Consider the following 16,501-nt stretch of genomic DNA (forward strand, 5'->3'; position numbering starts at 1 on the left):
TTCAAATTTCCATTTTTATTAAACTTGTCTTATTTTTCTATTGACTTAATTTAAGGTAATATTCTAGGATTACCTTACTTGTGTATATACCACAATATTTAACATACTTTGAGATCCACTGCTTGACCCACTGCTGCCTTAAACTGTGGCGCTGGAGCTTCTTTAATCTTTTATCATAGCTATTTCTTTTGATGCTTGGGATTGTTGCTGGTCATACTTTAATTAACCAAGATGACTTCCAACTGTCCTGCTTACATTTTTAATCTTTTTGACTAGGCAAAAGTCCTTGCAGTTTTCTCTTAAAAATCTGACTACAGGAAACTTTGGTTTATCCGGAGGTTGTATGTCCGGAAACCTCGATCTAACGGCAGAAATCAGCAGCTGTTTTGTTTGTTTAAAAAAATGCTAGGGGAAGAAAAAAAAACTGTCAGGCTGTGGAAAGCTTAGCAACAGCTTCAGAGATGCTTCCAAGGTACCGGCCGAGTGTTTACAAGCTGTTGCTAAGCAACAGTGTTTGTTGTCAGATACGGATCCTTCAACATTACTGCTGGTCTATCCAGAAGTTTTGATCTAACGGCACCAGCTCGGTCCCGTCGGTGCCGGATATCGCGAAGTTTCCTGTACCTTGCAGCCTTTTCTGCCTATGTCTCTGTTGCTGTTTCGTGTCCCTCTGTTCACCAATAATGGGACCAAGGCCTTCAAACAGAATGGGTGTGAAGTGTTTTTAGATTGTCACAACAGTTTAACAAATTGCTTGTTATTTACAGGCTATGGGAAATGACATCAATGCTAGCTCATTAGCTTCTTAATTACTTATCTCGGAGCCTTTTTTAACTTGTGTGGCTATACTATGCTTTTAATAACATAACATAACTTGTTCCAAATCCTATCTGTGCAAAAATAGTCACAATTCCCTAGACACGCCAAATGACTTTAAATAGGGGCTAAAACAGGACTGCGTTCTTTGCTCCAAGTATCCCCTAATCCCCTACTCTCTCACCATGCTTCAAGACTACACTTGATCTTGACTCTCCATGTACAACACCACCGGAGGTTGTATCTATCACAGAATCACAGAAACCTCACAGTGCAGATAGAGGCCATTTCGGCCCATCGAGCCTGCACCGACACACATCCCACCCGATCCCTGTAACCCCTACACCAACACATATCCCACCTTATCCCTGTAACCCCACGTATTTAATCCCCCTAACACTAGCCAATCAACCTAACCCGCACATCTTTGGACTGTGGGAGGAAACCGGAGCACCCGGAGGAAACCCACGCAAACACGGGGAGAATGTGCAAACTCCACACAGTCACCCGAGGCCGGATTCGAACCCGGGTTCCTGGTGCTGTGAGGCAACAGTGCTAACCACTATGCCACAATAGATTTGTTCTGTTCGGTATACAAATATGCCAGCTTTCTATTAGCTTTTATAAAATTGTTTTCTGGCATTGTGCAGGGATTGAAAGTCCCTCGCACTCTTAAATTCCATTCCATTAACTGTGTCCTTAAGATACAAAAAGGCAATATTGTACTTGCTGTCAAAGTGGTTAGTTAACATTATAGTGAGCAATCTGTCATTTGTTTTGATGTTGAAGAAACTAACAATTTTAAACAAACATGGGTTACTATTGTGGCCCATGTTGAGCTGATTGACCAAAGTTCATATGTGGTTATACCCCGGATAAGAGAGTTTCCTGTATTAGGGAGGACAGGGAACTATGACTACATGAGGGGATGGATGTTTGATTTTTCCAGTGCAGTCTTTTCAGTGCCCAATGAGAATATCCCATTAGTGGTTGTTGGCAGAGGTCATTAATGCATTGTGGCATCAGGGCACCTGATTGCAGGTTTAGTAATTTTGTTTTATGCTCCTTGATTTCTATATAGTAATGAGATTTTCTGTACAGCCTTAAAGATTTTATAGTGAGTGACTCGTCTCTGGGTGACTTGGATGTAAATGGGATTGTGGAGACTAAGCACAGTGCTGATACTGGTAAGTAACCTGCAAAATGAAGATTAAAAATAGATGGCCATCTTATTGCTTTAGTAATTTCTGATGTTTAAAGGATTGATTCTGCTGTCAGAAAATCTTGTTTATTTCCCAGTGCACACCACACTATTCAGGGGGAGAGCAGCAGGGATGCCACAGATACAATATTGCTTTTTCTGTTGTTGAAATATTTTAACTTTATTTTTGGAATTTTATTCCATTTTCCTTTGTCCACCTGACCAGACCGTTGCTTCTGTCCCCTGTAGTCAGGTGCCTGGAGATTTCCCAGGCTTGACTCTTTCCTCCAATTCCCTCTCTCCACCCCACTTTCACCAATGCAGCCTTTACTTGATTGTAGCTCAGCTTGGGATCTGCATATGTCTCCATTTTGTGTACTGGAGGCTAACACAATAATGCTCACTGTAACTGTGTTGCTCCATGATGCTACTGAGGGAGTGCAGCTTGTATGGTTTGAGTTGAGTAGCTGAGAAGTGTGCGAGCCATAGTCTGAATTTTGATAACTTTCACCCAGGAGGAGAAAACTGATCTCTATCCACAGAGAAAAGAATGTTGATCGGGAAGAGCAAAGGATGGAGGAAACTGCTCACAAATGCCGTCATGATTTTCTGTTATTTTTCCGTCTTAAAAATAAAGTATAAGTGTTGGATTCTTTCAGGGATTGTTTGAGTTTCTGGGTCAATGTGAAGAGAGTTTCAGTAGTGTTTTATGGGAGATTGCAATAAGGTTTTTTTTTTTTTAACAGTTTTATTGTGTGTACTTTACATTTGGTTTACTGCATAGAAATTGGATTTCGTGTTTGTGAGGAGGGTTAATCTGGTGTGAACATTCTCTCGTCATCTGTCTCTTAGAACTACCTGAACCCATTCGGAGAAGCCATGAGCCAGCAAGTAAGTGTTCTGTGGAAGCAGTCCATAGTACACCCTCTGTAGCGAGATCAGTGTCGCCAGTGTTGAACGACAGTGAAGACGATTTTGTTATCAAAAACACGAAGAGAGGTCAGCTGTTGGACGAACAGAAAAAGAAGCAATCTGAGCAGCCTAGTTCTTGCACTTGGGGCTTGTTGGGTTCAGTTTTGTCCACCCCCACCGGGCCTATGAAACCAGAAGGTGATAATCCCTTGCATCAGCCCACAGACTCTAAGCGATTGAACCAAATGTCAAATCCTTCAGATACATCAAGTGATGAGTTTGAGTCACTAATTGAAAGGATTAAAAATAAAACCCTGAGAACTCCGGCGCCAACTTCCAGCAACTTGAATGGAAAGAGAATGGCTGTTACTGGTAAGTTTTGACATTGGCTCCATTCACTGCCCCTCAGCCATATCAATGTACTGATAATAGGTGAGCATGTATGTAAATATGTACAGGTTGGTTGTGTTTTGATTGTGTGCACCCATGTACATGATCTTCAAATCTTTCCATGACCTTCACCTTATTTGATCACCAACTAGATGTTGCAGCCTGTGCTTTTCTCTCCTCTGACTATTGTTTAATATTGGTTTGATGGTTAGCAAACTATTATATCTTATTTTAAATACTTGCTTGCCTTAGAGGAACTGTCCTTGAGTTGGGAGAAGGAAAGTGAAAGAACAAAGCAGACCCTCCCCAAGTTGAATTAAAATTGACTGCTCTGTAGCTGCACCACTGGAGTGTTGAGTTCCAAACTGGAGCCCAGTTTTAATGCTGTGTGTAAACAAAGTTGGTGAGGGTAAGTGTGATCAGTGGATTGCAGGCAGATTTTATCGTTTGGGAATCTGCTTTTTAGAGTGGGTGGTGAAGTTTCTAGAAGGTGTAGCAATGATGGAGAAACTGGTTTATATTCTGGAAACTGCAAAAAGGCCAATGATTTTAGGGACAGAAATTGCTTATTTTGTGTCTGTTTCATACAAATTCATTGTTATACTGTTTTTCTATATAGAGCCAGTGAAACAGAAACCCACTAGTAAAAGACTAGGAATTAAGCACAAACCCACAGCCAAGAAGAGTTTTGTTACAATCTCTACCCAGCCATCTAAACCAATGAAAGGTGTTCTATCTGAGCTTACTTCCGTGAACCAAGTACCAGACTTCCAGCTTCCAAGTGTTTCTGAGTCGCAATCACAACATGGAGTACGGAGGCGGTAAGTATTTCTGAAGGGATACTTTTCTGTCAAGTTACCATTGTGATGCTGTCAACATCTTTTATTTTGCTATATAAACTGCAGACTCTGGCCACTAGGTGGCTCTGAAATGCATTTCTGGAATTTTATGTCCGCCTTGTGTATATAAACGTATTCATCAATTGACTGCGGACAACAACGTGTGCAATTTACCAGTATATTATTAAAAGTCTTGCGTATGTTGCACATTTGTCCCAGAGCCTTGCTTTGTGCAGTCAAGATTTTTTGTGAAATGCTTTTGTGTAAACATTTATAGTGCCAATTTCCAATATCAACAATTGCCTGTCACGATGTAGTTGCAGGCACTGGCCTCTAGGTTGTACTACAGGGAGTGTTTCTGAATTCACTCCCAACTCTTGCATAAAATGGGAATAACAAAATGGTAGACAAGAAAACTTGGTTCTTGCCCTATCCCAGACAGCAACTTCTGGGCTTTTGGCTTATTTTTAATATAAACATTAAATGATTACAAACATAAAGAGTTTGCATTCATAGAGCACCTTTTTACGACCTCAATGTTCCAAAGCACTTTGTGGCCAATTAAGTACTTTTGAAGTGTAGTCACTGTTATGTAGCGAAATGTGGCAGTAAATTTGTGCATGGCGAGCTAAATGACCAGATAATCTGTGTTGCTATCAGTTGAGGGCTCCCCTGCTCTCTTCGAAATACTGCCATGGGATCTTTTACGTCCACCTGAGAGATGTGGACACGCCTCTGGCAGTGCAGCACTGAAGTGCCAGCCCAGATTTTGTGCTCGAGTCTCTGGAGTGAACCTAGAGGCGTGACTGCTACCACTGAGCCAAGGGTGACTGTCTATTTATTTTTCATGTTTCTGGTGCCATTTGTTTCTGATTCACTCCTCAGGGCATCTGCTCTGGTTTTCTTCTGTTTCCCCTGAGGTTCTCCACTCTTTGTTCTACTGGCTTGTACTGTTTTTTCCTGATCCCACTCCCCGAGGCTCACCCATGCTCTTCCCTGACTCAACCTGCTTGCTATTGATATTCTCGCCAACCTGTAAGTCTAGAGGCTTCCTGCGATGATTCCTGACTCAAATTCTGAGTTCCCGTTTGTTCCTGACTGCCACAGAGGCCTGCAATCTTCCCACTCTGAGGCTTCTTGCTATACCTTCCTGACCCAAGTCCCCTTCTCGTTTTGTTTTATTCCTGGCAAGATCTGATGTGCTTCTAACCTGCTCCTTCCTGTTTTGCTCCCTGAACATCATCTCTTCCTTCCTTCCCCGCCCCCCCCCCCCCCCCCCCCCCCCCCCCGGGCTTCTTTCTACGCTTTTTTTTGACCGCCCTGTTATGTCTTTTTTTTATAGCACTATTGGGTTGCTTTCCTTGTCCTGGTTGTGCTGTATTTTTTCCCTTTTTTCTGTATCCCTGTCTCTGTTTTTCATAGCCCTGTGCTGTGCATTTTTTCTTTCCTGGTATCTCTTTTTTTTTTTTGAAGGCCTGTTTCTTACCAATGCTCAGCTTCCCAACCCACTTAATTACTTCCAACATCTCAAATCGTTACAAACCAAATAACCTTCTACAATCAAAACTACTATATTCTGTGTCATAACACATTCACTCCCTTTTAAAAGACCAATATCTTCCGATTCCCTGTAAGCAGTATTAAAGGAGATGCACTAGTATTTTATGGAAGTGTACATTCCCAAATATTTTATAAAGCCATTGTACATTTTAATAGGAAGCAGCTTGTGGGGAAGTGCATTTTATCGCTCGCATCAGATGACTGCTGGAGAGACTGGTTAAATGTACACCCTACTTGCATGTATTTGGGTCAGGCCTCCACATCTAGGTTTTCTCTCTGCAGTCCAGGAGGCCACAAGGGCTATTACTGTGTTGCAGTCTAAGATGGCACAGCTGCACTTAAGCCATCAGACAGTGAAAGGCCCCACAATAAGCAGGCTAACACAATTCCCATTTCTTGCTAGAAGAAGGCTTCCCTAAGGAAGTGTAGTGGGTATTTTTAATTTCTCTCCCGACTGGGGCCTAGCAAATATTCCTTTGCTTCATGCCTCAAATCTATTCAGGAATTCCTGAGTGAAGGAAGCGCATTAATAAATGTGTTTTTTTTTTAAGAACTCCCTATGTTAGGGAATGATTTATTTCACTCAAACTTAAGAAATTTCTAAAATTTCCTTTTTTACCTTTTTCATCAGATGCCAGACACCCGGCTGTTTCCTTGAGGACCTAACTCTGAGCTCATCAAAGTATGTAAAAAATTTCAAACAGAATCGGGAGGAGTTAACTCAGGAACTCTATAATTTATACAATAAGAGTGTCTTTCAGCAGAAGGTAAAACCTTATTAATCCTATAATAGGTGGCCACCCAATGAGATCCTGTAGGACTGAGGGTGATTTGGCTTTCCATTGTATGATTTACAGCTTCCAGAGAAATTGGAGATCACATGGAATAAGAAAATGCGAAAAACAGCCGGATATTGTGTTACTGGACAGAAACGGGATGGTGTTCTCCAATGCTATGCCAGAATTGAACTGTCAGAGAAAGTGTGTGATTCAGCTGGTAAGAACAAAACACAATGTAACTGGATAAATGTGCCTTCAATTCATGTTAATTTTCATTCCATGCAAGGTCTATTGGACAGCATCAGGCTCACTATTTTGATTGATGCTGAGTATAAATTATCAGGAATTGGAAGGAGAGATGGTAACACTCCAGCAGAATGCTGATTTGAGATGGCAAATCAGTCTCTGAGGAATTACTCCTTTTCTTTGAGTCCCATAAACCTTCTGAATACTTAACATAAAAGCCTAATCCAGATCCATTAGCTCAAATATCAGTGACAGTATGGCCAAATCCCTATTAATATACAATAGCAAAATACTGCGGATGCTGGAAATCCGAAATAACAGAAAATGCTGGAAAAACTCAACAGGCCAGGCAACATCCGTGGAGAGAGAAATAGTCAACGTTTCAGGTCGAAACCCTTCGTCAGAATTGAAAAAGCACTGGAAATGAAACAGATTAAGAGGCCAGTTTGGGGGCTGGGAAATGGGGATGAGAGAACAAAAGAGAAGTGAAGAGACGTTAAGAGGTATTCAGAATGAGACGAGATGGTGATTAGGACTAGTGGAGAGACAAAAGACGGCTCTAGATTAGATGTGAAATGCGCTGGCAGAATGAGACAGCTGCCATGTGGGAGAGAAAAAAAGGGGGGGGGGGGGGGGGGAAGGGCCGAAACAAAAGTGTGGATAAAAAATATATGTAAAAATGTAATGGGGGACCAAGGTTATGATCTGAAATTGTTGAACTCGATATTGAGTCCGGAAGGCTGTAAAGTGCCTAATCGGAAGATGAGGTGCTGTTCCTCGAGCTTACGCTGGGTTTCTGTGGAACAATGCAAGAGCCCGAGTACGGTGAGGTCTGAGTGGGAATGGGGCGGTGAATTAAAATGACAGGCGACAGGAAGCTCGGGGTCCAGTTGGTGTGAGTTTGTACCTGTGATTTTCCACCTGTCATGTTTCAGCTGAGTTATGAAGGGGCAGTGCTGAGTGGGGACTGGGTGCTTTGCTGCAGGGAAGAAGAAAAAGTCTGAGGCAAATGGAAACCTTGCTGCTCCTGCATCTTTTAGGGACTGGTTACAAATTAGCAGAAACCTGGGAACAAATTTGCGCATCCTTTCTAGTAGTTAGGTGAGAATGGTGCCTTTGTGGGGGAGGGAAAGAGAGAGTGCACATGTGAATTGACCAGCTCATAGATTGTAGGTATGGTGAACCATTTTAGATGCAGCTTGTTAGGCTGAACACTTTTTTTTATTGGCTGATTTTTGGGGCATCTAACCTGAAAGATCTCCAATGTAATGAAATAGTCTTAAAGGGATACAGCAGGATCCTGCTTCCTAGGCAGAAAGTGATAGCATCAGTCGTCAGAGGCCCTCAATTTCTAGCTGATCTGGAGGGTGATGAGACTGGCTGGCTAGATTGGATAAATTGATACACCAGGCTAAACTAAACAGCTTTATTCTCTATCCCCCAAAAGCTCACTGGAATACATGTACACATGATGTAGCACTGAACTGTACACAACAAGAAGGTCCCACCCACATTTTATCCTGGTGTATTGACATGCTCCAGGATGCAATGGGACGGGAGGGAGTAATTGGCCATGGTTCCTGTTCCAGATCACTGACCAATGATTCCTGCTTGGAAGTATGTGTGCACAGATTTTGGGTCAGGTCATGATTGGACTTCACTGTGATTGCCCCCCTTGGTGAATATCCAGGCTCACTTGAGAATAGTCCCCTTGCGTGAGCTTTTGGAGAGTGTCTGCCTGTGGAACAGTATCATAGTGAGTTGCGCCTTCAGAAAGGGTAATGGGGAGTCATTATCTTAAAGTTGAACTAATTCTTTTTAGTGTAACAAAGTTAGAGATTTTTAAAGTGGAATATACAATATTTTCACAACTTGAAGCTTAACTGTATTGAAAGTAAATTTAATGCACACAAATTTGTAGTTGGATCAGTTTTCCCCTTGACGAAATGCATTCAAGGCTGTAAACCTAAGAGAATTAGTGAAAGCTGGATATATGTTAAGACTGATCTGCTTGACCTTAGCTGAAATACTCATTTCTGTGCTGCTTTGCAGAGCGTCTACGGGACACATTGATTCACGAATTGTGTCATGCTGCTACCTGGCTTATTAATAATGTTCGCGATGGACACGGACCGTTCTGGAAGTTGTATGCACAGAAATCCATACTGATCCATCCTGAGTTACCATTGGTTACACGCTGTCACACATATGAAATAAATTACAAATACACATACCAATGCAGCAGGTGCAAAAACACGTGAGTACATGAAAAATTTGCAGTGTCCTTTAAATTGTTTGACACAGTATTCTGTTATGTTGGAGAAAAGATTAGGATAGATTATTCAAATAATGATTGGTAAGTGCTAAATCGAACAGCTGAGGAGGGTCCCAGACTATAGCCCCAGTTTGTGCTGCATTAGCCGATCTTGGCCAGGACACTATTCTGGGCACTACAATTTGGTTTAAGCACTCTTGGGCTAAAAAGAAGAAAAAACAATCAGAGTTCCTAGTCCTTATCTCTCTATATGGAGAGGATTGGGTTCGACTGGTCTTCCTCCCTGCTGCACCTCATGGCGGTTTGCCTGGTGACAATCTGCTCAGGTGCCTATGAGAAGAATGGCCAACTGTTTGAGGTACTGGAGGGTTTCTAGTATCCAAGGAACTCCAGGAGGGGTTAGCACCTTCAGGAGAGGAGGGAAGAAAACTGTATTAACAATGTACAACTTGTGACATATACCTCAGCCAGCCTGTTTGATCTGAGATCATTGCTTTACCTTGTGAGATCTTCAGTTTTAACCTCGTGTTGTTTTCAGCAATAAAAATAATCCAGGTATAAAAGTTCAACACGGACTCCCTGAGCTACTTTTTCTGGATTATAATATTCCCAGTTTCCTTTGTCTCTCATTGTTGCTTGGCTGCCTATTACTCAGTATAAATTTAGCTGACTGCTCCAAAGCCAAACCTTTGCCCTATACAAGTTATTACCTCCTCAGGCTTATGCTCGATCCCTCCAGCGATACATCCCAAGATCTTGTTTGTCTTCTTTATTGCTGCTGTACACTACACAGCTGGTTTCAACAATCTATTCACCAATACAACCAGATCCCCCTCCTGTAATGCAGTCTTTAGTCTATTGCTGTTCATCTTGTTCTCAATCTGCTTATTCCCCTTCTATAGTTTCGTCACCCTGGATTCATTCTCATTAAAAAGCATTTACTATTTGTCAGCCCAGACTATCCAGATCCCTCGGTATAGGTTGTTATCCTTTCCAATGTATGACTGATGCGAGAAAACTAGTTAAGAATATTCCACACTTCCGTATATGAAGAAAATTTACCATTTTATCTTCAGTTGACTGTGGGCTGAATGTATTTTTAAATTTGTCATGTCCTGTATTATTTTAGCTGTCTCCTGATCCACAAACTACTAATCATTGGTTTGTAATGTGGATAATCCTGTGAATCATCAATAATGTGCTGAAACCAAAAAAATGAGGTCCTTTCATTGGACAGTAAGAAAATCAGCTTTCCTGAGAATAAATGAATAGTATGCCAATATGGTTATGAATTATATTTTTCTTTAAACCTCTCATACAAAAGCTGAGAAACTTTTTGTGCAGTCGATGTAATGGTGTGGATCAGTGTTGAAGGCTGTTCCACCTCATTTCTGTCTAATGGATGAGCTGCTACTGAGAATCTCTGCTTGTGCTTCATACTTTGAATTTTTCTACAGGATTGGCCGACACTCCAAGTCACTGGATACACAGCGTTTTGTCTGCGCCCTATGCAAGGGCCCTCTAATGCTATTAACAAACATGATGAAAGGTAGCAATTCTGCAAAAAAGGAACTAGCACCATTTGCTAAGTTTGTGAAGGAGAACTACAGTTCAGCCAAGAAGGAGCATAAGGGACTTCAACATGCCGAGGTCATGCGGAAACTAAGTGCAGACTTTTCAAAAAAGACACAGATATCTGACTTCTAAATCTTCCCTGAAACATAGGCAGTCTACCTTTTTTTGGAGGCCTGAGGAGATGGCTGTATCCTACAGTTCTGTTAGCAATGATGAGTAATACTGAAAGTCTACCAGGCTTTGTCCTGACCCCAAACAAAAAATTAATTAATCAGATTTTTCTTTCCAGGAAGAAAACAATCTTCTTGCTAAAAGTCAAGACTTGTATTGGGGCGAATGTTCCAATTAGATATATTAAACATTCAATTCTATCTTTAACATTAATCCATTTTCAAATGTACATCCTTCAAATAGAATAGTTCCGTTTGATCACATTCCTGAAATTCATCTAAAAGGCTCCAATAATTTATTTAGATGAATCAAAAACATTGGTTTCTGATCCATATTTTATTTCATGTTTTTTCTTACTGTGGATATTTGATAAAGCTGTGAATTATGAGGGGTGCATGCTATTGATTCTCCGCTGTGGCCCGGGTATGAGCCAGCCCTGACTGAATTGGTGAAAATCTTCTCTTTTGGCAGTGGTGAGAATCCCACATGAAATTAATTTGAGTCACCTTAACTGAGTTCCTGCTGCTGCAATCTGCAGAATAAAAGTGGTTGTAATTTTGCACAATTTGGTGTCTGTTGGAAGGGGTCATAAAGGTGGTTTGTATGGGAAATGGAAGTGTTTTACTACTGCGATGTTCTGAAGTTGGTGTTTTGGCACATTATTGAACCATTGTGAAGGGAGCTTTACCCTGCAGCTATCAGCTGTACTTGATCTGGGAATACTTAATGCCAGCAAGTATTTATTTCCTAGCTGTGATCTTGCTCACCTTTATCAAACATGCCCCAAAAAGTTTGAATGAAGTTTGAAAAATGTGATGTTTGTATGTTTCTGTGTTTGCTCTAAAGGGTCTTTACACCTTTCCGACATGGAATTTGCTGTCCTGGACAAGGTAGTGCTGATGGAGAGGGAAAATTATATTCTTCCATTAACTGTGGCAAGTTGATTGTTGGTTGTGGCAGATTTGTCTCTGGTCTGGCTTTTGCAGGATGGTGTTAAAAGTATAAGGAATTACACAGAATAAGAAAGAAAGAACTTGCATTTATGAAGTGCCTTCTGGTATTTCTCAAACACCTCCAAAGCACTTCACGTACAGTGAAATCTGTTGCAGTATAGTCACTATTCTTACATAGTCAAACACAGTGGCCATTTTGTGCACAGTAATGCCCCATAGTATTTCCATTTTAAACCAGCCCACATTATACTGATCCAAGTTGGCTGTATTTTTGGCCTAATTCTGGTTGTGAAATGGCAGGTGTTGATTATGAGTCTTATGCCATTTTTTACAGTAGTAATGCATTGCACCATTTACTATATACAGTTTTTCTGAAAGGACGACTTAAAATAATTTTCCATTTGTTCTTCATACCACTGTCTCCCATAGCCTCTTTTCAGGTGTTGGTATGTAGATGACAGCTTCCAGGATATTGAGCTCTGATGTTGGAAGTAACCTCTCGTAACTTATCCAAGAGCAGCAAAACTGACCTTGCTGTTAGTCCAGTATAAATGCTAGTTGTGGAGACTGATGGAAACATTTTAAATGGTAATCGGGTAATTTGTAGTCAATATGGCATTTTTATTATGATATAGAATGTCCATAAACATCTGCTACAAAATTATTGACTTCCTCATATCAAAAGTGTAATGCATTTAAAATAAAATGCTTGAAGTGAGAAAGATATGACTGCCTAAACTATTGCAGTCTCAAGTACTGCTATGTTGCAGAAAATACATTTGTGTGTTCCCATGGCTTCACTTGGCATACTGTCACACAGAAAACAATTTCCTTAAAGAAATACAGATGTTGAATAGCTACCGCAAATGTAATTTTTTTGTCATACTGTACCAAATTAAGCAAATTACATCATGTTAGAATATGCCATCAGTTCAGTTGAAAGGGGAAAAAATTAAACTAAGGGATACAGTTCATTTGGGGTTTGAGAGTCTATTAAACACTGAAGCCGTGCCTTTGAATGGGTTAGTTTAGTAACTACAATGCTGCTTTTGAATTCTGTCCTATGGATTGTGCTTAACCTGTTTCTGCCTGTGTGTTTTTTATGAAGTTTCAAATGCCTTGTGTGAACCAATTGTGTCAAATAAAGTTTGTGTTGGAAGAATGCTACTTTCTAGCTTTATTGGTATCTCTAGTTAAATAAAAAATAAGTTTTGTCTGGGAGAGAAAGAAAAGTAAACACCCATGAGGTGTATTTGTTGCAATGATGTATGCATTAAGACGGAAGACATTTATTGCATTAAGACAATCCATATGGATAGTTAAGAAATGGTAAGGAAATTACTGTTGGAGTGCATTATAGGTCACCAGACAGTGGAGATGAGATGGAGGTGGAGATTTGCAGAAAGTTCAGAGAAATATGCAACAACAGGGCCAATAATGGGTGATTTTTAACTATCCCAAGCTAGACTAGAATAAAGGTAATGCATGTCCAAGTGGGAAATACTTTTTAGAATGTATCCAGGACTGCTACTTGGATTAGTATTTTCTGGTCCAACAAGGAAAGAAACGTTGCTTGATTTAGTTCTTGGAAATGTAGTGGGGCAAATAGAACAATAGAAAGAAAGACTTGCATTTATATAGTGCCTTTCACGACCACTGGACCTCTCCAAGCACTTTGCAGCCAATGAAGTACCTTGGAGTGTAGTCACTGTTGTAATGTGGGAAATGCGGCAGTCAATTTGCGCACAGCAAGCTCCCACAAACAGCAATGTGGTGAAGACCAGGTAATCTGTTTTTGTTATGTTGATTGAGGGATAAATATTGGCCAGGACACCGGGGATAACACCTGCTCTTCTAAGAAATAGTGCCATGGGATCTTTTACATCCAACTTTGAGAGCAGAAGGGGCCTCAGTTTAATGTCTCACCCGAAAGACGGCACCTCCAACAGTGCAGCACTCCCTCAGCACTGCACTGGATTGTTAGCCTTGATTTATAGAGTGGGACTTGAATCAACAACCTTCTGACTCAGGTGAGTGTGCTACCCACTAAGCCACAGCTAACAATAGGGAAGTAGTGACCACAAAATAGTTAGGCAAGAATGGGAAAAAGATAATGAGTCAAAGATAAGGGTGCTGGGTGTGCTGCTGGGGTGGGGGCGGGGAGGAAAGAGTTGAAGTTCAGCGAGATAAAGAAGGAACTGGGCAGAAAAGCCTATAAACTGGTTGACTAATCAATAGTGAAAAATCTTCAAGTATGAGATGTGTAGATTACAAAATGAATATTCCTATGAGATGAAAAGTGGTGCATCAAAATATTGAGTTAAATAGAATAAAACTAAACTGAAATGTAAAAGGGAGGCATATGATAAAGTTAGGGCTGACAATATTAGAATGTGGACAGTAGGGAAGTGAAAAGGAGATTAGAATGGTTTAAAAAGTAATAAGGCTAGCAACTAATATAAAAGGAAATGGTCGGGGCTTTTATATAAGTATTTTTAAAAATGTAAAAAGTTAGAGGGTGGGACCACATGGATGAAGAAGGGAGTCTAATTGTAGAGGATAAAGGTACATTGAAGATATTAAATATTTTTCATTTATTATAAATGATGGAAGTGGGACAATATTGAACAATTGATGTAACTAACTGCAGAAAAGGTTCTGGAAAAAACCCGCAGAACTTGGATAAGTGCCTGATAAGCACCCTAGGCTCTTGGAAGTCAGAAGTGACAACAGAGGCTCAGGTTGCAATTTTTCAATCCTAACATGAAAATTGTGTTGTGGGACTGGAGAGTGTAGTGTATGTACCTTGAAGGAACTATATTTTGCAGCCCCTGTATACTGCAGTACCAGTAGTGACCACCCCTGTATATAAGCCTGTGGAGTAACTTTGTATAGCAGTTCCAGTTTTGTCTCCATTCAGTAAACACCTGTTATAACCAACTTCTGCAGTCCGTGTCTCAATTACACACGGACGTTACACTGGCGACAAACAGATCCGAACTTACCTACAGTTCTGCACCACCTCACGGGGATCCATCCCTGAAGTGAAGTTGTTAGCGGTCGAGGCCAGAAGGAAGAAATCCAAAAAGAAAAGAAAAAAACAGAAGAAACGGGCGTCGACCGTGGGCAACCGCCCTCTGATTCATCGAATTCGAAGATTTGCAGGAGGCTGTCGAGAACTGGGCTTGGTTATCCAGTCTATGGTGTTCCAGCTAATCAGGCTGGTGGCAGGTAGTACACTGATCCTTCCTGGGCTGCGGCGGGCTAGAGCTCGATCGGGTGGCTTTTCAACGGGGCCGAGCAGCGTTGTCGGGAAGAGGAGAGAGAGGGTGGAGCACACGGCGCGGCCGGTGCTACGAAGCCGGGCAGCGTACAGACCCGAGAAGAGGGAGGAAAGTGTCCCATAGGGTCTGCTCTGACGACGGGAACAGTAATTAAAATTTTAAAAAATTGGAAGCGCAGAAAGCTGCGAGGAGCTGCAGTTTTCCACGGGGACCGCGGAGCGGCGTTGGCAGCAGCGCGGGGGGGGGGGAAGTGCGCGAAGACCATAGGGCGTCGCCATCAAGGCATAAAAACGCCAGCAACCGCTAGCAGCAGCGGAAAAGACAAAGCGCAGGAGGCGCCATCTTAATCCAGCGGGGAAGAAGGCAAAGTGCGGGAGGCGCCATCTTAGATCTCCAAGATGCCGAAGACTGGCAATATCACTGCCTTCGATAATGCAATAGAAGACTGGACCACGTATGTGGAAAGAGTCGAAGTATATTGCAAGGCAAATGAAGTAGCCGATGAGAAAAAGGCATCGGTACTACTAAACAATGGGCGCAAGAACGTACGGCCTATTGCGGAACCTGATCACTCCAGTCAAACCGCTGGCGAAGAGTTTTAACGAAACTGTTGATATCCTACAGGAACACCTAAATCCTACACCGCTGCTGATAGCAGAAAGATTTAAATTCCACAAGAGAAATCAGCATAAAGATGAGAGCAATGCTGATTACCTTACGGAACTACGCAAGCTATCAAAGCACTGCCAGTTCGGAGCAGGACTGGCAGATACCCTACGGGACAAATTTGTCTGTAGACTCCTGAGTGAAGGAACCCAGAAGAGATTACTCTCCGAGAAAGAGCTGACGCTAGATAAGGCTTTCAGCGTGGCAGTATCGTACGAAGCAGCAGCAAGGGGAGCTGCGGAAATACAGCAAAAGCCACAGGAATACGGCACCCATGAAATGACACGGGGATTTGAAAAATGTTATCGCTGCGGCAGAACAACCCATGACCAGAAGGACTGCTGGTCCAAGGACAAAATATGCAGGCAATGCGGAAAGATGGGACACATTGCATGAGTTTGCAGGTCCGGGAAGAAGACTAACGACAACAAAAAGACTACTAAGGAAAAGTACAGGAAAGTACAAAAGATGACGGACAGTAGTTCCGAAGACCAGAAGAGCAATAGTGAATCCGGGAACAAGAGACTAAGCTGTCTCAAACTACACAACGTAATCACAAAAGAGGATCACCGAACCATTTGGGTCACCCTCACGATAGCAGGGTCCCAAGTCAAAATGGAATTGGATACAGGATCAGCCCTGACCGTCATAAATCGACGAGACTACGAGCGGCTATTCTCACACATACCCTTGAAAGACACATCCAATGTCTTGAAGACATATACGGGGCAGAAAGTATACCCCAGAAGGAAAATAAGGGTGCCTGTCGAATACAACGGCAAGGAAATACAGAAATTGTATCTGTACATACTGCAAGATGGTGGACCACCGTTA

At 41.7% G+C, this 16,501-nt stretch overlaps 1 protein-coding gene across 4 annotated transcripts in view; it reads left to right on the top strand.

Annotated features, from left to right (window-relative positions):
* gcna (germ cell nuclear acidic peptidase) overlaps positions 1–12,884 on the top strand; it is a 28,379-nt gene extending 15,495 nt beyond the window's left edge. For all 4 annotated transcript variants that reach the window (XM_085998065.1, XM_085998082.1, XM_085998055.1 and 1 more), the window contains 7 exons: positions 1,918–2,003; positions 2,870–3,301; positions 3,939–4,140; positions 6,350–6,485; positions 6,576–6,714; positions 8,796–9,000; positions 10,476–12,884. In XM_085998065.1, coding sequence (XP_085854191.1) covers positions 1,918–2,003; positions 2,870–3,301; positions 3,939–4,140; positions 6,350–6,485; positions 6,576–6,714; positions 8,796–9,000; positions 10,476–10,725 — 1,450 coding nt within the window. In that variant the 3' untranslated portion in view covers positions 10,726–12,884. The remainder of the gene's footprint in view (positions 1–1,917; positions 2,004–2,869; positions 3,302–3,938; positions 4,141–6,349; positions 6,486–6,575; positions 6,715–8,795; positions 9,001–10,475) is intronic.
* Positions 12,885–16,501: the final 3,617 nt, after the last annotated feature.

Source organism: Somniosus microcephalus, chromosome 1, assembly GCF_052327205.1.
Source record: "Somniosus microcephalus isolate GS21.2 chromosome 1, FLI_Smic_1.0, whole genome shotgun sequence".
NCBI lineage: Eukaryota > Metazoa > Chordata > Chondrichthyes > Squaliformes > Somniosidae > Somniosus > Somniosus microcephalus.